Source organism: Semicossyphus pulcher, unplaced genomic scaffold (genome assembly GCF_022749685.1).
Source record: "Semicossyphus pulcher isolate SPU_LCO1_2020_fin unplaced genomic scaffold, fSemPul1.0.p SCAF_13, whole genome shotgun sequence".
In the NCBI taxonomy this organism is placed as follows: domain Eukaryota; kingdom Metazoa; phylum Chordata; class Actinopteri; order Labriformes; family Labridae; genus Semicossyphus; species Semicossyphus pulcher.
Genome location: NW_027211637.1, coordinates 5,433,189 through 5,459,750, shown reverse-complemented (window position 1 = coordinate 5,459,750; position 26,562 = coordinate 5,433,189). Strand labels below are relative to the sequence as shown.

The 26,562-nt window shown below is 39.7% G+C and overlaps 2 protein-coding genes across 8 annotated transcripts in view; both read left to right on the top strand.

The window, feature by feature from the left end:
• Positions 1-491: 491 nt before the first annotated feature.
• LOC138589447 (ral GTPase-activating protein subunit beta-like) lies at positions 492-24,596 on the top strand. 7 transcript variants are annotated; one of them, XM_069659718.1, is made up of 33 exons: positions 492-578; positions 1,575-1,795; positions 3,956-4,158; positions 4,366-4,532; positions 4,630-4,816; positions 5,114-5,245; positions 5,659-5,837; positions 6,617-6,685; positions 7,153-7,304; positions 8,369-8,612; positions 9,229-9,264; positions 10,077-10,278; positions 10,369-10,536; positions 10,660-10,774; positions 12,044-12,191; positions 12,298-12,362; positions 12,447-12,585; positions 14,698-14,819; positions 15,445-15,627; positions 15,872-16,020; positions 16,668-16,855; positions 17,031-17,134; positions 17,271-17,426; positions 17,587-17,652; positions 17,930-18,139; positions 18,394-18,552; positions 18,786-18,954; positions 19,081-19,203; positions 19,304-19,440; positions 19,557-19,665; positions 19,977-20,055; positions 20,732-20,880; positions 22,377-24,596. In XM_069659718.1, the coding sequence occupies exons 2-33, from the start codon at positions 1,619-1,621 to the stop codon at positions 22,568-22,570; spliced, it is 4,680 nt and encodes a 1,559-aa protein (XP_069515819.1). In that variant the 5' UTR covers positions 492-578; positions 1,575-1,618; the 3' UTR covers positions 22,571-24,596. The 7 variants fall into 7 exon arrangements, with proteins under 7 accessions (XP_069515819.1, XP_069515820.1, XP_069515821.1 ...); XM_069659719.1 differs by lacking the exon at positions 9,229-9,264; XM_069659720.1 differs by lacking the exons at positions 6,617-6,685; positions 9,229-9,264.
• Positions 24,597-26,197: 1,601 nt separating this feature from the next.
• Positions 26,198-26,562, top strand: part of prex1 (phosphatidylinositol-3,4,5-trisphosphate-dependent Rac exchange factor 1) — a 103,888-nt gene continuing 103,523 nt past the window's right edge. The window contains exon 1 of the mRNA XM_069659859.1: positions 26,198-26,552. Within this exon, the coding sequence (XP_069515960.1) occupies positions 26,409-26,552 (144 nt within the window). The 5' untranslated portion in view covers positions 26,198-26,408. The remainder of the gene's footprint in view (positions 26,553-26,562) is intronic.

Genomic DNA, 26,562 nt, shown 5'->3' with positions numbered 1-26,562 from the left:
AAAAAAATTAAAAGTATTTTAATCAATCATGCAAGATAAGATAAGATAATATAAGTTTAGATAATGCTTCATTGATCCCCAGGGAGGAAATCTGGGTGTTGAAGCAGTACAAAGACAAAATAGCAAGTAAGTAAATACAGTATAAAAATAAGAATAGATAATTTAAATACATAAAAAATAAGAGGTATATACAACTGTCTCTGTTAAAGTAATCTAAGTTGTTCAAATTGATTATATATATATATTCCCATAAACGAAAACACATAATGACAGCATATGCATTTCTTATATGAATATAAGTGTAAACCTATCAAACAAAAGATATCATGAAGACAAACTGTTTTTTTAATATCTAAGCAGGAGCACCTGAAGGCGGCATCATATCTAATGCAGTTGCTGTACCAGAACAGTAGGAGGCGTTGATCTTCGCATCCTGTTCCCCGTTAGCCCATCAAGCTTCAATATCCAAGCCTTGACATTGCGAAGATGGAGGCTGTTATGGTCTAGACCAGGAAACATAGAAAGCACCAACTGCGGGTTTCGGAGCTCTGTTATGACAACATTTCCAGCTGGTCCAGGTAAACGGAAAACACCTTGGTTACCTGGTTAGCGAGCAAACGTTAGCGCCTTGGCAAAGTTAGGTAGCTAACACTAATGACAGCCAGCTCAGCTAATGTCAACGAACGCGCTAGCGCAGCGAACGTTAGCTAAGCTAGCTAGCAGCGTCGGATCAACTACAACGTAGTTTGAGATAAGTTAGCCCTTTGAATCGCCAGGCTATTTTAACGACAGCTTCTTGTCTTATCCAGAGAGACAGTCTCGTATCATAGAAGCCAGCCAGCTGCTAACTTTAGGTCATGTCATCAGTGAGATGAGGAAGGTGTTTTGATGTCAGTGCTAGCTAACGTTAGCAAGCTAATCATTTTCAGAACCGTTTCCTGGTTCCTCGGCTCGCGACCAACCCGAGGTTTAGGATACAAATGGTTGGTATGTTTTAATGCCTTGAGTTTGTATAAGCTTACAGGGCTTTAATCCAGCTAGTATTTAACACATTATGTGTAAGGCCAGCCTTGATATTATGTGTTTTCTCTGAAAGGAATGAACGCAGCTAACATCATAAAAACTGGGCTGTTTGATGGCTCCTATTAAGTACAAACTAAACGTTGTATCTTATAACATTACATGCACTATGGATACATTGCACCAAATAACGATTGCTCTAATTCTATTTAATGCTAAATCCTTACTCATGTTAAACGATTTAATGATGCATTTCCCTTTTACTAAGATACAGTAGCTTTATACGCAGGATAAGAGTTAACCAGTCAACCATAGTAAAGTTCCGTGACGGTGGTTTAATAATTAAGTTATATTATTATAAAGGTTTTTGTTCTGTAAGGGATTTGTACGTTTGTCTGCATGGTTGAATATTTACAGCTTCAGCAGAAGTATAGTCACAACAGAGGAACTGTATTGGTTCTATTTATAACTATCATATATATGCTGTTGTTGTCCCAATCAAAGTTTTCTCAACTTGCCATATTTAGTTGACTATTCGATTTCTGTGTCTGCAGGTGGAGGCAGGAGGTGTGAGTAGAGTGCAGAAGACATCAGCAGCATGTACTCCGAGTGGCGCTCGCTACAGCTGGTGGTGCAGAGTGACCAGGGCCACCTCAGTGTTCTGCACACCTACCCCACCACCGTGGGCACTGAGGTGGCAAACAATGTGGTCAAGCCTCTGGGCACAGCTGTAAGCCCTGTCGCCACAGAGAACATCCTCAAGACCGACAAGGAGGTGAGTAAAAGGTCCACACTGTTGTATCCTATACTATGCATTGTTTGGCATGTCATTGTAATGCCTGTCATGCTTCAAGCTCTTTCACCAAAACTTAAGCGGGCCTGTCAGCTTCCAAACTTAACCCCAAATAATTAAAAAAGTGTTCTCCTCATCAATGTGTCATAAGATGTATTTTAAACAACATTAGTTACAGAAACTAGGTGTATATCAAACTGTTAGATATTTCTATCACTGTTCTGGGTTAAATAAGTTAAAATATATATTTTTTGGCATGTAGTGATGCCAGTTACTCCCAAAAGGTGGGATATAAAACAAGGTTAGAGTTAGTAAAAAGTCAGGACATCTGATCCCTTTAACTCAGGTTAAGGTGCTAATAATAGTTATTTGAATGTTATGCAAATCATTTTTTTGTTACCACTGTGATGGAGTTCCAACTCAAAACTTTTACTCTACAAGATCATTGTTTGATATTAAATGCTCCAGTTTGAGCAGTAGTTAGCTTTAGGAACCACATCTTAGCTCCTACAAGCTGATTTTGTGTTTCGTGCCATATAACAGAACCACTGCTTTCAGAGGTATTTTACATAGATACAGATATCTGTGACACATCTATTGACACAAGAAAAATGCATGCATCACAAGAAATTAGATGTATCCTGATCCTAAGAGCACATCAAACACTTTCTTGAGTATTTGCATTTTATGTCTTTTTTTTATACATATCTTTTAGTAATTTTTAGAGGCACAAACATGTTTTACAACCAGATTTTCAGTACGTTATAATCAGGTCAGCACACTTAAATTCAAGCAGTTTGATATTTCATATCTACATGTAAAGGAGAATGCTGGTATTTTAAAAGAGGGCTGTTATTTTGGGATCTAAATTACTAATCGGTACAAAAGTTTTGGATTTGCCTAAAACCTAGTTGGGCTGTTACATGTTTTTTAGTGAGTAGTATATTGATATAGCTCTAGTTTATAAAGGCGTCACTGATCGAGTGCTGCAGTGATAGCTTCTCCTATCTGTGCAGGAGGCTGCAACCTGACACACATCCGATATTTAGTGCTGTTGATATAGTTCCCCCTTCACTGCACCCACCATGTTTATGAAAGTAAGCACAGTTTGGGTGTCTATTTATGTTTGTTTTCTCTGCATGTTGTGCTTGGTTTATGCAAAAATGACATTGTGAATGAATGGCTACTTAACCCCCTGAGGGCACATACTTTATTTTAATGATAAACAATATTTGTGTGTTACTGACTGTTTCCAGCTGTTTTTGATGGATTGGTATATTGTCTATAAAAAGCCTGTCATGTTCAGATTGTTTTGTTTGTGTGCTCTGTATCTTCTCACTAACAAGCACCGTTGTGAGCAAGTGAACCGCAGAGCTCACAGCAAGCCAGGGGTTTCAATTAATGATACGACAGCATGCGTCAGGAAGCGATGTGAGAGGAGTTGCCGCTGGGTTAAAAATACTTCTTGCAATATTTCTCAGGTGCACCATGCATCTGAACGGCTGCTATTGCTTTGAACTTCAGTTCATGCCGAGGATAAAGTTTAGATAAACATTCTTTACTCTCCTCTTTACAAATATTAAACCAAACATTCAGGAAAGCCTAACAAAATGTTGGAAAAAAACTGTCAAGGGAGAACTGTTATGCAGCCTTTTAATGTAGGCTCTTTATCTGTGTTATGTAAGCATAAATGAAAATACTATGAAGATTCTGAACTTGGATTAGAATCATGGAAAGAAAGAAACATGATCTTTATTTTGGTCTAAGATATACTGATATGTACAGCAATGTAACATTGTCTGTAGGATCCTGTTTTTATTCATCACTTGCCCTTTGAATGTTAATTAAAAGAAGGATGGTTTAAAGAGGCTGTATGTTATTGCTGCCATCATCTTCCTGTAAACCTTTGGCCTTCAGGGTTATGACACTCTAAATCATTTCTTAAGAAACCTTAGGTAACACTTTACAAAGTGCAGTTGTGCATGAAGTAGCAGTATAAAAGCAAAATAATGGCATCACTTGCAGAATATGACACTGTTCAAAATAGTTTTTTCTATGCAATATTCAGCTGGCATCAATAGAACAACAAGTTGGTTTATTCATAACATTTACATAAATTAATAACACTGGTTTGATTCCTAGGTGAAGTGGACCATGGAGGTGCTGTGTTACGGTCTCACCCTCCCCTTAGAGGGGGACACCGTCAAACTATGTGTGGATGTGTACACAGACTGGATGATGGCTCTGGTGTCGCCCAGGGACTCGATGCCTCAGCCTGTGGTTAAGGAGCCCAATATGTACGTCCAGACCATCCTCAAACATCTCTACAACGTCTTTGTACCGAGGTATGTCAGAAATGTTCACAAATAACCTTCATTTCCCGTCAGCTGTCCTTAAATTTAAATGTATACATGTGCATATTGTATACAGTTGTTTTTGCACCATTAACAGTTCTGCATAAATTGCTGACTACTGACGTCACTTGTTATCCCTACTGTTTTCCTCATACTTTCTCTCTAATTTCCCTCCTCTCCCCTCAACGCTCCCTCCAGGCCTGAACAGCACAGCCTGAACCACATCAGGCTTTGCCAGCAGGTTCTGACTGCAGTCCAGAAATTGGCAAGAGAGTCTGTTTCCATGGTGAGGGAAACCTGGGAGGTGCTGCTTCTCTTCCTGCTGCGCATCAATGACACATTACTTGCACCGCCTACAGTTGGAGGTATGCTCCACCCATTTCTTACAAGGCCCTTTTCTGTATTAGTTATCTATAATCATTACTTATGTAAATGATCCTCTAATATTTCCCCTTCTTTCAGTTGGAGTTGCAGAAAAACTGGCAGAGAAATTGATGGCAGTGCTGTTTGAGGTGTGGCTGCTCGCATGTGCCCGCTGCTTTCCCACTCCACCATACTGGAAGACAGCACGGGAGATGCTGGCCAACTGGAGGCACCACCCACCTGTTGTAGAGCAGTGGAGCAGAGTGGCTTGTGCCCTCACCTCCAGGTCAGACAGACATCAACTCAACTTCATTTGGCTTTACTGCTGAAAAAGTTTTGTTGTGATGTTTGATTAAACAGATAGTTGATGTTGATAAGTTACCTTGTCTAACCTGTTTCATTCTTTAAATGTCTCCAAATGGTAGAAGGAAATCTAATTTTAAACTAAACAGTAGCGTCCTCTGAAGTAGCAAATATATTAGAAGTTATAATATTAACACAAGAAGAAATCACAAGATAAGTGCGTGCGTTCTCTGTTGAGCTTTATACGTACATTCCTGTCTCAATTCTTCATTCATTCCAGGCTTTTGCGCTTTACCCACGGACCGTCCTTCCCACCTTTTAAAGTCCCTGATGAAGACGCCAACCTGATTCCTTTAGAGATGGACAATGATTGCGTGGCACAGACGTGGTACCGCTTTCTTCACATGCTCAGGTGAATAATCTCTCATTCACCTTGTTTCCAACTAGGTGTTACTTTCCAGCAAAACTAACTCAAATGGACACATAATAATTTTTCATGTGTTGGAGGGGACAGTACTTTTGCATATCTCAGCTTCAAACAAATGGTTCCCCCTTTCTTTGTACTCTACTTCCCCTCCAACTGCCTGGACAGTGATGATCGTTGCTGTTGATGAATTTGTCATTATTGTTTTTAATATCTTTTGTCTTTTTGCTCTTTGCTGTACCACAAATTGCCTCTTGGAGGACATCTACTTTTTTAAAGTCTTTGTCTTAATTACAGAAAAATGATGTAATTCTTCATAAGCCTCGGCAGAAGTGGATCTCAGATGTATCAAAAGTTTTTAGTTAATACATAAATGTTCCTCTTTCTCTGTTTGTCTCTAGCAACCCAGTGGACCTGAGCAACCCTGCGATCGTGAGCACCACTCCAAAGTTTCAGGAACAGTTTCTTAACTCCAGCGGCATCCCTCATGAAGTGGTGCTGCATCCGTGTTTGAAGCAGCTACCCCAGATCTTTTTCAGGGCCATGAGAGGCGTCAGCTGCCTTGTGGATGCCTTTCTAGGTAAGAGAAGTAATAATGTGACGCTCAGTCATGGGACAATCATGTTGTAAATGTTCAAAGGCAAACAGTGGATTTTATTTCAGAGTAAAAGTACTACATCAACATTGTTGCTCATTTTATAATGCTTTTTATGATCTGTTTTTACCTTACATGCAGCTCTCTGCTTTACTAGGGTGTCCAATTACATTCAGAATGCTTTCACAGCAGAATTGCTACATTAAATATTTATGTTTTTATTTATTTGATTTAAAGTTACAGTGACAGTGCACATCTATATACATTTCTGTAAATGTCCTACTTTAGCCGTCTTGGCTTTTAACTGCAATTATTGCATGGATTGCAGTACATACTCAAGTTATGTTGCTTCAAAAAGGATAATTCATTGCGATCTATCTCAAGCAAATTTAAATGTGATGCTTTTAACGAGGTTCTTACCCTGAAACCAAAGGAACACCATGGAAACTTAAGTAAGATAAAAACATTCAAAATTCTTAGGAATTATAAAAGGGTACAAAGAATTAAAAATTATATATATATACTGTTTATATATATTTATATATGTATAAACTATATTAGTGGTGAAATAAGCGTATTAGGGTACTACATATATAAAAACACTTGAAGATTAATTTAAACAGCTATTAAAAACATTCATTTCATTTAAGTTTCACTCCTTTCCAGTCCTGAGTAAAATCAAGAGGCATGATGTCAGTCAGTAATACCTGTTTAAACATTCAAATAGAGACATGTCAGTGTGTATTTTTCTCTTTACACTATAGGTGTCTCTGTTGAAAAGAAAGATGTACGGGAGAGGTTGTTCTCTTTTTCTCCAGTGCTGCGCTCTCATGGTACAAACATCAGCTGATGCATCGTATAATGACATGGGAATATGATGGAGTTCTCTATTTATTGGTGGTGATGATATTAACAACATTTTAGTTTTGATATAGCAAAATGATGCGTCCCAAACATTCAAGATCATCAACGAGGGGTCTCCTGGGGCAAAAACAGTCAATCAAGACGGATGGATTTAAATTTTTGCTGATTCGTATCTAACCTTTGTCTTGCATGTCTGCCAATGAGTATTGTCAATGATTAACTCTTTGTCTCTGAAGCCACTTAATTTTCTTCTTCCTTATAACATTAGAAATGGGAAATCGGCTTCAAATGATTCTACTTACCCATGAAAGGTTGTGTCCATTGGAAAAAAATGTGGGATGCAGATTTTTTTGTTTTGTTTGCTTAGGCAAATCAGAAATCTTTTCGCCACCTGCACTGGACAAAAAAACCCACTGACTGCACTTCCTGTCAACAGGTATATCACGTCCCAGAGCTGACAGTGCCCCGCCCACTCCAGTCAACAGAATGAGCATGTCCCCGCCCCCTTCCATCACCAACACTACACCCCCTCATAGCCGCAAGCAACGGCATACGGTGGTCACCAAAACCACAAGCAAGAGTTCAACTGTAAGTACAAGCCTTACGTTAAACAATAACCAAGAGGAAGTGCAGGGCTGGAAAATCTCCTGCCAAAAATTATGTTCTTAACTCATCGTTTCTTTGAGTGAATGAGGGCTGGGCGGCAAAAATATGATCAACATATTTTTTCTAGATTACATTATATGAATTGAGAATGATGCCAGTTTGATAAGTATATTTTTTAACATGAACTAATCACATACTTTTGAGGTTTTTTTTAAGTTTAATTAAAACTGGTAAATAAAAAATGGACAGTTTGCTGTTAAAAAATAGTGTTTCTTCAACGTTCCAAGTGGCTGTTTACATTAGCTCACCTTGTTTCTAGTTCAGCTGGTTCCTAGGTGTTCATTGGTGTCCTCCTCTTCAAAACAAATAGACTCTGTAATTAAAACCACTAAAAACACAGAATAAAGCCATTTTAACCGAAAGGTATTATGCTAATTTCAAGCTTAATATTTCACTCTGTGAAACCTGTTGAGTAGCTTAGAATAATTTACAGTTAAAAAAACTAATTTTTCTCACACTGGTGCTCTGTGCAGGCCCTCATACAGCCACTGCGTGAAACGACTCAGTCAGCAGCGTCTCTTTAAGAAACCCCGCCCTTACAAGCCCACTTTCTTCTGATTTGCCAGCTGTCCGAAGCCTGCTGAGGTTGCACTTTGTGATGTCACAGCTTGTAGAAAAAAAATTCTGAAACCTGGCGTTCACAGCAGCCTGCAGACTGATCTGAGAAGCCTGGGGATTACTCTGACATACTTCACCCACGTTTAGTCTGGACATCCAACATTGTGAAATTATATTTATATATGTCTAAAAATGTGAAACACCATAATACCCTCTCTTTAAACAAGAGGGGCTATTAACAAGTTCCTCTCCAATGCCCTTCAGCAGACAAAGGATGTCTGGTAAGGGGGCTGCTAGCCGAGCTGCCACTATTGCCCATGTAATTGTCTTAATGTACTCAAATTTTTAGCTTACCTTTTCTGTGTTTGACCTATCAGTTACACTTTCATGTTGTCAACAGCTCAGTCAGATTTTTTATATCCCTGTAGGGTAGTGGGAGTCAACCAACCAAAGCATCCCAGCAGCAACAGCAGCAGCAGCAGCAGCAAACTTCGTCCTCCCCGACACTGCTTTCCAGCCCTAATCAGAGCAGCTGGGAGTCTCGACCCCTGCCGGCCCCAGCACGGCCAAAGGTCAACAGCATCCTCAACCTGTTCGGCCAGTGGCTTTTCGACGCCGCTCTGGTCCACTGTAAGCTCCACAGTGGCCTCAGCCGAGACCCCAGCATGACCGGTAAGAAGCGAGACGATGCCTAGTAGTGATTCCATTTATGCATGGGCAGGTGGGTGTTTTGTTGCTGTTCATTAGATTGTGTTTTTGTGGAATTATCTGTGTTTTTTGGTGTCTATGTTATTTTTTTACTGTACGTCGTTGGGATATCCTTTCCTTTTTTCACCATTCTCTCTGAAACTTCTTTGTGCCGTTCGTTCTGTGTGTGGAGGGCTTGGTTAGAAGTGGCCTGGTATGAGATTTCCATCTGATTCTAATTCATTTACATCTACCAACTATTGAAACCTGGCTTAAACTGCATAAAGACTATGACCACAGATAAGGACTTCACACAGCCATTTTTAATTGGTGAAATCATTGCTAGAGGAGTGATTGACAGCACATACAGTACGTGGTATTTGAAAAGAAATTTGGCTCATCATTGGCTTTCCATTTATTTTCCTCTTTTTGGTGTAGTGTCCTGCACGTGTCTACCATGTCTGATTAATGTTAAACAGTTGTTAAAGTCATGTATTGAGGAGAACAAAAATAAACACAATTCATGCCTGATATGAATTGATCCCCAAATATTGGATCTGCTTTGATTTTGTGTCTCTCCACTATTTCTGTTATCTTGCAGCCTCTTTTATCCAAATTCTCCTTTCTTATAAATCTTGTAAGTAGGAACAGCAGCTTTTCTTTCCTCACTTGATTTGCGTTTCTTGAAAAATCTTCCTGCTTTTTTTTTTTAGTTGAGTTCCTCATGATCATCGTCATTATCGCCATTGTTTTTCTGTTCCCACTGCTTGTCATACATAAAAGTTTCACCAGCGTTCTCTCAGCGTTTCTCCAAAGGTGATGGAATGGGTTTCACCAACTGACCACTTGTCCAGACCATAATGTTGCCAGTTTGTGACAACGCCACCCTGTTTTAAGTTCTCATTTTCTGTCCTTTTGAGTCACACTAATCCTTATTATTTAGTTTCAGACCCCCCTGAGTTCAGCATTAATGTTTTGTTTCTGGTAATTTCCTTTTGTACTGTCAGTTCACTTGAGTTTTGATTTATTGGTTTGGTGCCTCAATGCATGAAGTGAATGTTCTGTACCTTGAGTGACAGTCATATAATTGCAACAGCGAGGGAGCTGACACAGGGATTTTGCAGTGGAAAACATTTTATTACCAGCACACCACACTTGGTCAACTTCTATAGCAAACTCTTTGTGTCAGACTCTCCCTTTTGAATGCTTTTAAAAGATGTGAGTGTGTGTTTGCAGTCATTGAAGTATTTGTTCCCTCTTGTTTGTGAGAGCAATTAAAAGTCTGCTTTATAGTGCTTTTTTATTTTTTTCAAATGTTGACTTTTTATTGTAGTGTGCATATAGTAGCTACATGTCGATGTTTGCCTGTGTTTCATACATGCATGTATATAATGACTGCACTACAATTCAGGGTCCTTTCATTCTCTTGTTTCTTCCCCCTCTTTGCAGCGATAGCCACTCAAGTAGGTCTGGAGCTGAGGAGGAAAGGTTCCCAAATGTCCACAGACTCCATGGTATCCAATCCCATGTTTGATGCCAACGAGTTCCCAGAGAGCTACGAAGCAGGACGAGCCGAGGCCTGCGGTACTCTCTGCCGCATCTTCTGTAGCAAGAAAACTGGAGAAGAAATTCTGCCTGTTTACCTGTCCAGGTAACATAGGCAATCCTAACAAGCATAAGCCAAGTGTAAGCTTTTAAATGTGTAAAAAAACTACAAGTAATTCTCTTTATCTTTCTGCAGGTTCTACATGGTCCTGATTCAAGGTCTCCAGATCTCCGATTTTATCTGTAGACCAGTTCTGGCCTCTATTATTCTCAACTCTTCCTCTCTCTTCTGTACTGACCTGAAGGGCATCAATGTGGTGGTGCCCTACTTCATAGCTGCCCTGGAAACTATTGTACCAGACAGGTCAGACTGGTAGAACTTACTGCATTTTTCATTTACTAGATAACTTCTCAGAATGTATGATCTCGGTGAGATATCTCTTCAGAGGTTCCTTGACGCTCATGAGATTTGTTTTACTGTTTACAGGGAGCTGTCAAAATTCAAGATGTATGTCAATCCAACAGACCTGAGGAGAGCCTCCATAAACATCCTGCTCGCCATGCTGCCTCTGCCGCATCACTTTGGCAACATCAAATCAGAGGTGAGAGCTTTGGTATCTGTACATTTTTATGAATGGGAATCTGCCCAGAGGGACAAGTGAGAAGAAAAACAAAACAATTTTTCTTGAAGGGCCATTTTGCCAATTTTCAACCTAAGTTCTATCATTTTATTATGGGGACCTAATGCTATTATTGTAGGAAAGAAATGCCATTTCGCTTTGTGCCTTTGGAGGACGCTATCCACTTCTCCAATGGATCCTGGAAAACCTCCGCCAGACTATGTGAAACATGTCATCTGGCGGAGGTTTGTCATGTCTCATTCAAAATTGTCAGGTTTGAAATGTAGACTACAGACCCAAAGATTTTTTAGACAATTCGTCTATCGCTGGGCCGTTCCTTTCAGAGAGAGGGCGCAGTGCATGCTAGGTGTTGAAGGAATGTAGAATGGGCGAAACCAGGAGCTGTTTGTACAACTTTCTCCACAGCTATGGCTATCTATCGATTACAGAGAACACCAGCTTTGACTGACAGGGGCAAATTGCTCCTTTAAGAACAGGTGGAAAAAAATAATTAGGCAGCTGAGGGAAAAAGTTTTTGTGTGATAATTTTACTGAGTTACTATTTTAAATTCTAGAAAATAGATTTAATAAAAAAGGTTTTGAGGGTGAAAAAACGTTTGCCAGGATAATTATCTACGGTATATTTTTTTTTCATCAAAAAAGATGGAGAAAAAAACATTTTGGCAGGTAAAAGATGAGACTATTTTGGGCTAATTTTTTCAAGAATTTATTATTGTAATCCTTCACTCCACCACAAGAGGCTGAACCAATACCCCAGATTCTACACTGTAATGAAAGCATTGTGTTGTCCTCCACTTATGTAATTTCTCCATGCAGTCTAAACACAACAAACTATATACTGCATATTTAGTGTTGACAAATAATGTGATATTACTATTTTATCTTTCTTTTTCCTTAACAGTGTATTTTATTTTTTCAATAAATTACAAATACAATTTCTCCTACTCTTTCACAGATTTTAATAAAGAAACATAAAATATGGCAAAGTTTTGTTTTACCTCCTGTCCCTCATCCATAAACACAGGAGAAAAAAACAATTTTAATCAGACTTATAAAACGGATCAACTGATTTTTTTTGCTCTCACTTGCTTCTGTTTTTGCACTTCTTTTGTAGTGTGAATGGACAAAACCAAAACAATACCTTCTGTGGCATCCTGTGTTGAAACATTTTATGTACCCCGAAGCAACTTGTTTGTACCATTTTTTTACCATGTTGTTGTTGTGCTTCAGGTTCTGTTGGAAGGAAAGTTCAATGAGGAGGATGGGTGGCCTCATGACCAGCCTGTGTCTTTCTTGTCCCTGAGGCTACGTCTTGTCAATGTTCTCATCGGAGCGCTGCAGACGGAGACCGACCCCACCAACACACAGCTTATTCTGGGTGTGTACTTCATCATATTTTTTTCTTCTGCAGGATGTTTGCTGACTTTAACTTTTTTTAGGACTGTGTAAAGGTCTTTAAATTGTTCTACACTGATCCCCCTCAGGTGCAATGCTCAATATTGTTCAAGACTCAGCACTGTTGGAGTCCATAGGTGCACAGACTGAAACAGTAAGACTGCTGTTTTCACATTTAACAATGCTGTCAGCACTGTGATGGACTGGACATAATGGTTGGTGTGTTTTGTGGTTGTAGGGGAGTATAGATGGGAGCCACATGACTGTGAGAAGTCACAGTCGCACCAACAGTGGCATTAGTTTCAACAGCGGGGGCAGCACAGAGGCCACCAGCCCAGACTCTGAGCGACCCGCCCAGGCCCTGCTACGAGACTACGGTAAGATGCACAGCTGATACACATGAACTAACATCCTCTTGCTTTGTGCATTACCACAATGGTGTCAGCTAATCTTGAATGTGCATAACAAGCTTCTTGGAGATTTATTCTATTCAATCGGTACCTGCTTGCTGATCAGTGCAAACTTTTAACTCCTTGTAGCTAACGTGGTTAAAGTGGTGTGCAGAGTTAAGAAGCGTTGGGTAAAATGTCTTTGTAGGTGAAACCAAGGTTGTTTGCAGTGATGCTGTGTTTGACTCTGAGAAGTATGGAGTGCCGGGCTGATGCCTTCTTTTCTCTAATTGATTAATAGTGTTCCTTAAGTGTTCCTTGTCCTCAAAAGGGCCGAGGGATGTTTGTAAAAATTAACGTGTTGGACCTTGGAATGAAAGAGACTTTATTGATTAAAAAAAATTGTTTCTCGTTTCCTCCCAAGTTTATATTTATTTTCATTTAACTTAGTGCAACTGATTGGAAACTTTGGCCAGCAGGAAATGTGAAAAGGGACATCCACAGACTTCCTGTTGGAGGGAAGGGTTGCATTGTTTTTGAGGCTCAGTACCAGGCAGGAAACACAAGACTTGGGAGTGGGCAGGATTCTGCAGAGAGTTGTTTCAAACGGTGCAACAATTTCAGCATCTTCTGGGATTTTTGCTAATTATAAATTTAGAAATTCCTATTCCTGGTTTCTAAAATTTGTTCCAGATATACATGACATGCCTCAACATGAGCACATTTGGTCTTATTTTTATGCATTAGCCTGTGGGGGCTAGTTTTCTTGGGGTTGTTAGGTAGAAAATCTGAAATGCATAGACAGCTCGAGGGAAAATGATTGGGACAAGATTAACAACAATAAAAGTTTTGGGCCAGGGAGTAATGAGGAAAACATGAAGTGGGTCCAAAAATATTAACTTATTTTACAGCCTCTACTTAAAGGGGTCATATCTTTTAAAAGGACATTCTCATATTTTGCATGGGTTTCACATTTTGGGGTGTTTATTGTTCACAGTGTAAAAGTGAAAACTGCATTATTCCGTGTTTTTCCAGAATTACATTTTTAAAAAGGTCGCCTCTGAAATGGGCCTTTCAGAACAGCGGCAGGTTTCTACGTAGAACCTTGCTTTCGCTGAAATCGACCAAATCGACCAATCGTCATTCACCATCATTTACCTCAGGCTGCCTTCTTGCTCTAGCTATCAAGTCGTTGTCAAAATTTCAACTGACCTTTTTCGATACCTCCTGGCGATTCTGGCTCATACATATAAGGCTGAACTTTGGAGTGACAGTGCAGTGCGGCCGCTCCCCCACGTGGGATCGCACACTTGTCAGCCAATCGTGGCTAAGGTCTAACCTTTGAATGACAAAAAGGCATATTCGTTTCAGGAGGAAAAAAAAACCGCTACCAACGTGATTCAAAAACACATTCGAATATTGGAAAATTGATTGCATAGCTAAAATATGTCCCCTTTGAGGCTCTTTAACTTCGTCTAGTTGTTGTCTTTTTTTCTATAACAAAGCCAAACTAACCAGGCAAAAATATGTTCTAGTTCAGCCCATAGTCAGCAATTGTTTTCCTTGAATTTTATTAGATTTAAAGATAAAGTTAAACTGAGAGAGTAATATGCTGTCTGGTAAGTTGTGTCTCTTGTGTCAGCATCAGCTTTACGTAAAGTGGTGAAAAATATGTGAAAAGCAGCAGATTATTATTATAGTATATTACTATAACATATGCAATTGTGTGTTTGATTTGAATAATTTTCTCAGGAAAAGTGTGAGGAGCTTTAACAGATTAGCCTGGGTATTTATTAATTCAGTACATTTTGGATGATTATATGTAAAGTTTGTTTTTCTTCTAAAGTCCAACTTTAATCTCTCAGCCCCGTTTTATCTGTACTTTATTGACAAGCTATTCCTCAGACTTCCTGTGTGCTGTAGTGATTTCATACTCTATTCTAATGCATGTTTTTAATACTAAGACGTTTCTACTAACTGGGAATCCAGGACATGTTTCTTGTTATCCTGTGTGCCGTAGCTGTGTTGCCTGAATCCTGCTTTGCTCTATTCTTTGCGGTGTTTGGTATTTCGGGGTGTTATATGGTCTAGCTCTTCCAGATACGGCGGCAGGCCTGCTGGTGCGCAGCATCCACCTCGTCACTCAAAGACTCAACTCCCAGTGGAGGCAGGACATGAGCATTTCACTGGCTGCACTGGAGCTGCTGGCTGGGCTCGCCAAGGTAAAAGTGCAGTGTCCAAACACCACAGAGACTCATTATAAGTTTGCTATCCTTACTACTACAGTTTGTCCCAGTGAACTATTGCATATGCCCTTGACAAACTGCTGTGAGAAGAGTCCCAAGTGTTCAAGAGGTGTTCCAAACAAGGTCTCATCAGTAAAATACAATGTAAATGGCTGAACAGTGCACTTTCTACTACACAAATAACGAGTGCGACAGGATTGATTATTTCTATGTAGTTATTTTTATTGCCTGAAACCACTGGCGGGGGTAGGTGTCAGATGAAGCGATTAACTGCAAGATGCCTTTGTTAACATTTTCCAGGGCAAAAATTTTAAGTGATTGATACATATGACTGTTAAAGAGAACAGGATGAGATTTTCTGTTATAAAACAGCACTCAAGCATGTACAGGACAGCAAAGAGATAAGATGTGCGGCTTTGTCCACAGGGGGCGCCAAAATCAACACAAACCTGTTCCTCACAGGAGCTTTAACAATACTGTAATTCAACTAAAACTTTTTTCATAATTAAGCCAATCATTACACTCAAAAGACCAGTAGTCATAGGTGTATGAAAATAATTTATAATGTAGCTAATTTATTTTTTTTACATGTCTTAACCAGGTGAAGGTGGGCGTAGACTCTTCAGACCGTAAACGTGCTGTCAGCTCTATATGTGGGTACATTGTGTACCAGTGTAGCCGTCCAGCCCCTCTTCAATCCCGAGACCTCCACTCCATGATCGTAGCTGCCTTCCAGTTTCTCTGTGTGTGGCTCACAGAACATCCGGATATGCTGGATGAGAAGGTACGTTTAAATGTTAAATATGTTGCTTTGAAAGAGATGAAGTTTGGTAAAACTATACTTGAAGAACACACAGAAATTTGGATACCTTGCTATTTTCTCAGTGAAATAATTTAGTCTTAATTTAACAGGAACAATTTGTTGGTAGCTATAATCAAGTCTTGTCCAAGCCTCATTTACATGGAAATAAAAAAATTGAACTTCTGCTTTGAGAATTGAGCCCTTCTTTTTCTTTTTTTTTGTTCAGGATTGTTTGGTCGAGGTGTTGGAGATTGTAGAGCTGGGAATCTCTGGCAGCAAGTCACGACAGGAACAGGAAGTCCGACATAAAGGGGAGAAGGAGCACAACCCAGCATCAATGAGGGTGAAGGACGCTGCTGAGGCCACTTTATCCTGGTGAGACTTTTTCTGCAAAAGTAGCATATTTTTTCAGACTTCAAATACACTACATAAGCTTTGTCAGTTATATTCCCTAGGCCACGTAATGAGGGTAGAAAAAGTATGCAAATTTCTTTATAAGCATAGACACTTATCTTTTCCTACACTATGAATGCTGTGGAAAGACCCAGGTAGATAATCACCCAATAAACACTACATCCCTAAAATGACAAGTAACGTTTGTCAGGACATTGACTCACCAGCACCAGATGAATAACAAAAGAAAACATAGTGAATTCAGATAATCACAAGCTTAAAAACAAAGCTGCATGTGTCAAAATCAGTCGATGCAGAATGGTGTTGGAGAATACTACGTCCAACTTTCTCTCTGTTGAATTGTGAGCTTGTTACCAGAGACCAACCCCTGTCAGAGGCTTGCATTTTAAATATTATTGGAAATACATTTTAATGTAATATTTACAACATATTGGTTGCACTAAAATGTATTTGTTCTATATTCCTGTTGCTGCAATGACCTGCTGTCCTAGGTTTTCTGTTGCTCACACAGGCACACAGATGGCTCTTAGAAAATAAAATGTACTCTACCTACTGACCCAGTTCCTGTATATTTATGTTCTCCCTGGTTTTGCTGTGGTATTTCCCAGTATCATGCAGGTGTTGGGGGCATTCCCTTCCCCCAGCGGGCCCGCCTCCACCTGCAGCCTGCTGAATGAAGACACCCTGATACGCTACGCCAGACTCAGTGCCACAGGAGCCAGCAACTTCCGCTACTTTGTCCTGGACAACTCCGTCATCCTGGCCATGCTGGAGCAACCTCTTGGCAATGAGCAGAGTCAGTAGCTTTTCCATTCTTTGACTTAACGCTAGTTTATTGCGGGGAGAATTTAGGTGATACTTGGTTTACTTTTAATGTCCCAGTAGAGACGTTTTCACCTACCAATCACTGGTTAACTATAATCAAGAAACATTATTTTTCTTCTTATATGAGAGCATCTTTGTCCTTACAGACCCCAGTCCCTCAGTGACAGTTTTGATCCGAGGGACAGCTGGAAGACATGCCTGGACCATGCAGCTCTTCCACCAGCCCAGAGGAGCTCGTGCCAATCAGAGGGTGAGATCACACTGGAAATTAACTGTATCACAATGCTTAAAAATACCCACAGTTTTGCTTTAGACTTTAAGCTTCTCATCTGTTTTGCTGATAACACAACTCTGTTCCATATCTTCCAACGTCTCTCCTTCCACAGCAGGTGTTTGTCCCAGAGGGCCGTCCATCGCCCAACAACGATGTGGGGATCAAGTACAACGTCAAGCAGAGGCCCTTCCCTGAAGAGGTGGATAAGATTCCTCTTGTCAAAGCTGATGTCAGTATTCCCGACCTGGACGACATTGTCAGTAAAGAGGTGAGATTTAATTACTGTTGAACGTCATTGATCTGAAACCCTTGCTATGACTAATCACATTCAAATGATGTTATTCTATTACAGGAATAAGCTACAGCAAGGTTGATTTAGTCATGCAGTAAATTAATCACTCATATTACTTGATATCATACAACCTCAGGTGTGTTGTATGGGCTGGCAGGATGAATCAAGAGCTACAAATGCACTGATGAGTAATTTCCCACACGTGAGTTGTTGAAGGAAGGAAATTTCACTCGGGTGTCTGTTGTGGGGAAAAAGGGTCAAATCATCGGGTTTGGTGACAAACATTTTGATCAGTTTGTGCTTCTCAATCAGACTAACTAACCGTCTAAAGATTAACCACAGTTTAATCAACACATCTCTGACACAGGGTTACAAAAGCTCTATTTTCACATCCACTTTGGGAGCGGACACCTCAGTATTTGGATTGTGGGATTCATCAACATCTTAAGATTATTCTCCACCCCCTCTTTTCTTTACAGCTGGAACTTCAGCACGACAGGCTGCGTATACTGATGACAAAGCAGATAGAGTATGAGAACGCCTTGGAGCGGCACAGCGACGAAATCTGGAAGTCCAAGCATTTTCCCGACCCACAGACAGACTGCAAACCCCCTCCACCCTCGCAGGAGTTCCAGACAGCACGCCTCTTCCTCTCCCACTTTGGCTTTCTGTCACTGGAGGCGCTCAAGGTTTGACACATAATTTGTTTTTTCATGGCTGATGAGACAAATCTCTTTGATTTAAGTTTCTGCCAGTCCTTCCAAAAATCCTTCAGCTGCTTACACTGAACTCTAACTGGCAGTTTTTCATTGTGTTCCTATTGAACTCTGAAGGAATAATTCAAGTATACCATACAGTACAAAGATATTAAGGTCATATACATTTATAACATTATTTAATGTAGTTCATTTAGAATATATTTATATGAATTTATAATTGACAGGAGCCCAACAACAGTCGTCTACCTCCTCATCTGATTGGCCTGGAGTCGTCCTTGCCGGGGTTTTTTGATGACATCAGCTACCTTGACCTGCTTCCCTGCCGACCATTCGATACGGTCTTTATTTTCTACGTGAGGGCCGGACAGAAAAGCAGCCCTGAGGTAAGGCGACTGCGACTGAATGGTGTCAACAACACACAAGCAGACTCTGTAAAAATAAAACAGCATAATGTATCATGAGTGAGAAGTTATTTGTGTTTTTAATTAATATTTTAGTGAAATTGCTTGAATTTAACTCCAAAACATGAAGATATTGAAAGTGTTGTTTCTCTCATAATATGTGTATAAAAGTCTCTGACTAAGAATGGATGTGCTCCTGTGCATTTTATAATCAGATCCTGAGGAATGTGGAGTCATCCTCCAGCGTCCAGCCCCACTTTTTGGAGTTCCTGATGTCCTTGGGCTGGCCTGTGGACGTGGGACGCCACCCAGGGTGGACAGGACACCTCGATACAAGCTGGTCCCTCAACTCCTGCTCCGACAGCAATGATATACAACAAACAGGTCAGCTACTTAGCTAGCTACTGCATAAGATGGAGCAAATGCACATCATTGCAACTGTTATTTGTGTACATGTCAAATATTTGTGGACATTAAGTCAATTTTAATTTTTTTCCGTTTTTATTGTAGAAGAAGCAGCTACTCCAGAGGACACAGGAGGTTCGGTGTTCAATGGGGAGAAGAAAGTTTTGTACTACGCTGATGCTCTGACAGAGATTGCCTTCGTTGTTCCATCCTTAACAGAAAACTCTGGTCAGCATTCATTCCCTTGAATATCAAGTGGTAGATAGTGTATTTGATGAAAAACCAATGGGGTATATAGGGTTGACATTTTCTCTTTGTTGTTCCCCAGAGGAGTCATCAGTGCACAGTGACTCCACCGTGGAGGCCGACACAAACTCAGACATCATGCCTGGTTTACACAAACAACCCAATCTGACACTGGAGCTGTTCCCCAACCATTCTGAAAACCTGGAGTCTGCCAAAAAGGTAACGTTTGGCTTGTGTGAGTGTATCTGGGCTGTACGCTGACAGCACTAATCATGATTTCTAATTTTCCATGTAACAGTTGTTTAAACTCACCTTGTATTTTGCTGTGTCCTTAGCTGAGTCCTTTAGTAAAGTCAAAGAGGTCATCGACTGGAAAATCTTTCCCTCCGCTGGGTCCTGAGACGAAGGTGTTTGTGGTCTGGGTGGAGCGCTTTGATGACATTGGTAGGCTATTTATACTGCCCCCTATAAGGCATGAACTTTTGCTAGGTTTAAAATGCTGATGGAAATACATTAGTGTGGGCTGATCTGAGACTACAAGCTGTAGGGAATAAATATGTCGTCTATCTCCACAAATTATATTCGGTTTCCTTCTCAGCATTTTCTCTTGTTCCGCTATAAAGTTACTCCACACTAACTAATTTATCATGAAATACTCAACCTCTCTATCCCTAAATGGTAGCTGTAAAGAGATGTCTCTGTAGTATGTGACCTACATATTGAGTTGACTAAATGTCTTGTTTTTGTGTTTTTAGAGAACTTCCCGTTAACTGATCTCTTGGCGGAAACCAGCACGGGCTTGGAAGCAAGCATGAGCAACAGCACTTCCTGCAGGTATACAGAAGTTTGCACTCAGAACACTTCCTGCTGCCAGTATGTTGAGCATGTGATTCAAATAACAACACTATTTTTGACACAACGCTATTTTGAAAAACAGCATGAGCTCTGACATGCAAAATAACAAACAGTGCATAAACACAGACAGTGCAAAACAGGAAGTACAACATGCAGTGCGTGCAGAAGCAGGCAGAGAAAAGGAACTGTGGCAAAGCTGTGAAGTGGCATATAGGAAACTTCTTTGCTTTAATGGGTGGGTGGAAGTTGTGAAGACAGCTAAACTTACTTTTTCTTGTTTTTAAAGCAAATAAAGTGAGTTCTTATGGCTGCATTGTCAGGATGTTAAGCCTAATTGTGTATGCCAGGAAAAAAAGTTGCTAATGGGATCCTGATAAACCCAGCTAAACAAAGAAGCTATTTTACGGAAGTTAACAGCTGAAAATGGCACCAGAGGAAAAGGCCAATCAGGCATACACGCACAGTCTCTGCCTACATAATTGTTCACGCGTTTCATTTACACTTGAGTCCAGTGAGTGTCTACATGATTGCAGTCTGAATTATAGATGTTGTCGTTTTATTGTGTTTTGTTTTGTTTCTCCAATATTAAAGTTATTTCTAGTTTGTTGCAAATCACCTACATCATCTTCTGTGTTTGTGATTTTTCCTGCTGCAGGTCAGGGTTACTAGAAAAGGACGTTCCCCTGATCTTCATCCACCCTCTAAAGACGGGACTCTTCAGGATCCGGCTGCATGGAGCTGTGGGTAAATTTGGCATGGTGATTCCCCTGGTGGACGGCATGGTGGTCAGCCGCAGAGCACTAGGTAATGGCTCATATGGCTCTCTCTCTGTTTCTGTTTATCTCTCCCTACAATGCATTTCTCTTCTTTCCTGATCAGAAAGCGCAGGAGTAGCACCTCTTGATGCATCTTGTGGCTTTCACGGGGAATCTATTAGGAACATTGATCAGCTTACTGAAATGATATGATGCACACATTAATGTTTTATGGTTGGCTTTGAGGTTCAAAATGCACAGGAAACAAACTCCATTTAATCTCTTTATATTGTTTTCCAATGCAGAGGTTATGGTTTATAATGCGAAAGAAACGTTGCTGTGATTTGTTACTTTGAAAACAAAGTAAACCCCACTCTGCCTCAGTGCATGTAATGCCAGTCTTTGCCACTAGATGGCATAGTTGGAATCTACGTTGAAATCTTTGTTTCTGGCTTTCCAAAACATTAATGTAAAGGAGTAAATTTAAAACTAACTTTTCCATTAAGCAAGGCAGTTAGTTTGTCAAGTGTATGTTTTGATTCTAAATCTAAAAATCATAGTAATTAGTTTTCATTTAGATTTTTCCGAAATCAAAAGCAGGATCAGTCGTTTCCTCTGTTTTTTTTTAAACCTCCCACGCCTACTGCTCACGTCTCAAGAAAGGAAAAACACTTCAGAGACGACACAGCATAGCACACCGTTAGCCTCCAACTGCACTTCTGGAGACACCATGGTCACTACCGGATTTAAAGATGACAGAGAAACAACATAAACAAGTTCAACAGAACTGGAAAAATCCTTTGGCCTCCCTGAAGTCACTGCTGTGGCATGCAGCCTGACATACTCTGAATAACCCCAGCCTTGTAAACTGTTGACTAGTGAGTTTGTTAACAACACAGAGCTGACTGTAAACAGGCAGGAGGCCGTGTGTTTGAAACTGTGTTATGAACCCCAATTGAGACTCATATTTTGAAGGCCCAGCATACATGATCCTAAAACCAGAATAATAGACATATCCAGCATGTACTGATCAGAAACTAAATCACATTCATAAGGCCTAATTGAGGATATCCAAATGAAAGATCCTGTTTGCTGTGTTGCGTTCAATGTCTATGCTTTCTGCTTACTGTAAGCAACATGCTTTACATCATGTTTTTTGTTCTAAGCCTGATTCTTAAATTACTTTTTAAGCCGACTTCCCTCTGAATTCTTCTTGCTAATTTTGGCATATTTACAGTAATGTTTATGATGTCCATATATAGTAATAGAGTAAATAAAAGACACTCGTATCTAATTCTCTAGATTCTCATATTGGGAATACTATTGGAAAATAAGTTTGTATGTAATGTATTCACTGGAATAGCTGTCAGTGCTTAAAAATGATGACCTTAAAATCAAATGTCAAATCGAACTGAAGAGTCTTGATGCTATATATTACAGTTTTTTATCAGTTGTCAAAAGATTTATCCCCTTTATGTTCAGACACATTCTCTATGTTTGCTGATTTGACCTGATGAGCTCCTGTGTTTTGCATCCTTCTCTCAGGGTTTCTCGTTCGCCAAACGGTCATCAACGTGTGCCGACGGAAGCGTCTGGAAAGTGACTTGTACAACCCTCCTCACGTGAGGCGGAAGCAGAAAATAACTGAGATTGTCCAGCGTTACCGCAACAAGCAACTGGAGCCTGAGTTTTACACCTCGCTCTTCCACGAGGTGGGGGAGGGGAAGCCTCACCTCTAACCTGCCTGTCCTGTCCTAACACTGGCTCACAAACGCACACAACAACACAAACACACATGCTCTTACCCTATACTCATACACCATTCAACTGTGCGTACACACACAAACATACACATACACACACAGAATCTTTATATTTATACTGTACTGTTTTGTTATTTATACAAATATCAACACTGTCTGCCTTTGACTCCGAGAGCAAAGTGTCAAAAACCATGCCAAGGTGGAAGAAGCTACATTTCTATGTTGCAGCCGCTCATCAAAGGTTTGAATGGCTGAAGCTCAACAGTGACTGTCTCTCTGCATTTAGCTTCTCGCTTTGTGGCAAAAGACTTTCTGCTTGTCATTAACTGCAATACAATAGTAACACTGTTGGCCTTTCTGAAGTTGTAAAAAGTTTGTCCTTTAAACCCTGTGATACGAGTCGATTTCATGATGGTTTGGTAATACAGAGTTGTGTCATAAATCCTGATCTGCATATCTGTTTTTGTTTTAGTCAAACAGATTTATGGTTGGATTTTTGCCAAGGAGCTAAACATCTAAGAAAAATGTTTTTTTCTAACAAACATTGCTGCTGCTTCAAGGCAGGAGGCTTCAACACAAGATGATTAATCCACAGTCTAATTTTACAACAAAATGTCCTCTCCATACAGACACATGCTAAAGTCTTCCTAGTGCAAACCATCTCAGCATCTGACTGAGCACACAGATACGGCTGCTTGTATAATCTTTATTTTCAACATGATTTATAGAACTCCTGCATTGTTTTATTGTAGTTTGATGTTATTTTTGACATCTGCACTGCCTCTGTGCCAGTCTGAAAGTCATACCATCTCACATTAGCCACTACACTGTGTGTGTATGTGTGTAAGTGGCCACACGTATGCTTGTTCTGCCAGTCTAATACACTACAAGGGGTCAAAGTGGCCCCTAAATAACCCCATAAAAGGCATTTAGAGATTAATTTTGCCCCTGAAAACAAAGATCTCACAATAATTCAGTTTTGGATGTGTAACCTAGAATTTGTTTACTCTTTAAGCTTGGCAACATTTGAGTTTACTGATAATGAGAGTAGTTACAGAGCTCCTTGAGTTTGCACTTGATGTTTGCAGATGTCATGTTTGCAAACGGAACTACAGCACAGTTAACGTGTCTTGCTCCTCCAAACAAATCTAGAGTGATGAATTAAGAGGCCAAAACAGTCAATGTAGCTAACAACATTGTATACAAGTTGCATTTTGGCTGATCAAAGCTGTAACTTTTTTTATTCTAAACCCAGAAAGAGACTATTAAACCTGTTAGTTATGTTCAGTTTGGATAACAGAAAGATGCAGTTTTGCCTTCACACACATTTTAGTATCTTTTTTTTTTTTTTTTACTCCCTTCACAATTTATTTCACTTTTGTTTACTCACTGTACTTTTTGATTCAAGCCCTCTCACTGTCTGCCTGTAACAATGTGAATTTATTTATCACAGAGATGGAACAGGGCAAACACCTCTCTAGTTTCTTTGTTATATCGCAAAGTCTTAATGCACTGAGCACATTTTATGTTTATTTTCTATCCCCTTTGGTTACTTTACATGTCTTTTTGTACTTGCATTTTGAAAGAAAAAAAAACCCTGCTGAAGGAAGAGTTTTATCTTGTGAAATATGAATGAAGAAGAGGCGATGTGGAGTTTTTAACCTATCATGTCTAACTGTGTGACTCACTTTTTACGACAGTGCTTTACGCACATGCCTTTTTTTGGAAGGAAAACAAGTACATTAAATATGCTTCAACATACAATCAGTCATATATTGTATCCTATGTTACTCCTCTGATGTTTGATCATATTTAAGGACTCGCCATGTACAGAAGCGGAGGATGATATGTAAATATATGATAGTGTAAGGCATTTACAAGTTGTCTGTTGCATTCCTCATCTGAGATGGCCAGAAAAGTTGTTTGTATGCAATTATGTGTGAGGATCACAATGGGTATTGAATGTAACATGCATCAATTAAAACTATTATTGACATTTTAATTTCTCCCATTTCCAATACTTGACTTTGTGTTTAAATAATCTTTATAAGGAATAAAAAGTAGTCCCCCTTTTCCTTAAAAAATTATATTCTCTTGAGAAGCAACTTAATTAGAAGTTAAATTATTTCAGAATAAAATGCAGACGTTTCCTTTATTCTGTAATTAATATTTTACACTACAAACGGAATGGATGTGGCCTGTGGCGTTAAAGTTTGTCTGGTGTTTGATGAAACAAGCCGGATATTACTTGGTAAGAAAACAGCCCACAGATCCGGGGTGAGACCGGTGAAAGTAGGTGTGACTCAGTGCTCTGAGGCTGTAATGAATAATAACAGTGTACCCGAAAATTGTATTCAAACGTGGTCTATCATAACGATGAGACCTTCTGTAAGCTTAATCGTAAACACTTTCAAACTCCGTAAGTACACCAAGCACAGATATTTTTTTAAGTATATAAGTATTTATACATTTTTTATTGTCTTTAGTGTAAACACTTGTTGAAGTGAAAAAATTACACTTTAAATGTGAAAGGAACGGATTTCGAGGTTTCTAGACTTGACTGTACCGGGGCTTGTAAACCGTCTGAGAGTGAGTTTGTCAACCAGACATCCTGTGCTTATTCTGCAATTGAAAGTTGCACTTGTTCCTGTATCCACCAGAGGGCGCCTTCATCTTAAATGTACGAGCTAGCTAAAAAAGGGACACATGTGACAGGTAGGGGCCCAAATATTAAGCGAATTTAAATAGTGTATATTATTATGCATATTTTATGGTTGTACACGTCATGACCCTGTATTAATAGACTTACTTAAAAAAATATTTGATACAATGTTCATGAAACCTGCTTGTCCAGCTTCTTTCAGGCCTTTTATTTATTTCCTGGTTGTATAGCATATATTGCAGTTGACTTAGCAGAAAGAATGCTAACATTTGAATTGCTGTATACATTAGTGAAGGACAACATCAGCAAAGAGATAAGAGGTACTTTATCCACAGGGGGCACCAACATCCACACAAAGTGAAAGTTCTTCACAGGAGCTTTAAAGTGTCAGATTAATAAAAAAAAAACATTTAGGAAGGGGATATCAATAAAAAGGTTTGATATATTATTGCTATTTTCCCCAATTATTTTTTTAAATGTATGTCATTAAAATCTCAGTTTATCATACCTTATAGTATGTGAGCTACATTGTGGTATTTATAATTGGCAAACAGAAAGACACAATAATGACTAAGGGACTCATGACTTTTATTACCTGGCTTAATAGTATTACATAGGCTAATACTCTATACTTCAATTAAATGGGAATATGTTATTGCTTATTTCCCTGGGAGTCACGAGCAGTCATTAATGGTTTCATTTTTTCATATGTTGTGCTTTTTTAATCTCCTGTAGTAATTAATATAAACTTTAGTGTCTGAGGATAATTTCCACATGTCACTGTGTACTTGTTTGTTTGTGTGCTCAGAGCAAAAGTGAGCTGTGGCCCTTGTGTGTCTCTGGCTCTGGGTCCCTCCTCCTCCTTCTCTCCCTCGTCTCTCTGCTCTGAACTGATCTACTGTTGCCTTCAATGCCCGCTCTCTCAGCTGGTGTAGCGACCACACAGCCAGGCTCTCCGCTTGTTGTTTGCTACTTTTAGTGAACTTTATTTCCAGCGTGTGGTGCATTGTGCATCACTGCCAGGGTGAGGATTTTTGGAAAACTTGCTGTTGCAAAATGGACTGAAGCAACAGCTCAGCAGAGTGTGGATACTTGAGAAAAGAAGAGTATATTTCTGTAGAGAGCGACCTTTCTGGGGGTTGAATTACCATCATGGAAGAGGACGACGGGCATCTGGAGAACGGTATCCACGCCACCAAGGACTCGGACCGGCAGCAGCGGCTCAGGCTTTGTGTTTTAAATGAAATGCTTAACACCGAGAGGGATTATGTTCGGACATTGTTTTTCCTTCAGTCGGTAAGTTTGA

Excerpts from the sequence above, each read along its gene's own strand:
- LOC138589447 (XM_069659718.1), top strand. The coding sequence starts at position 1,619 with ATGTACTCCGAGTGGCGCTCGCTACAGCTGGTGGTGCAGAGTGACCAG. Across the intron at positions 4,817-5,113 it reads GCTTGTGCCCTCACCTCCAG|GCTTTTGCGCTTTACCCACG; the intron begins GTCAGACAGACA and ends CATTCATTCCAG. Across the intron at positions 8,613-9,228 it reads CCGAGACCCCAGCATGACCG|CCTCTTTTATCCAAATTCTC; the intron begins GTAAGAAGCGAG and ends GTTATCTTGCAG.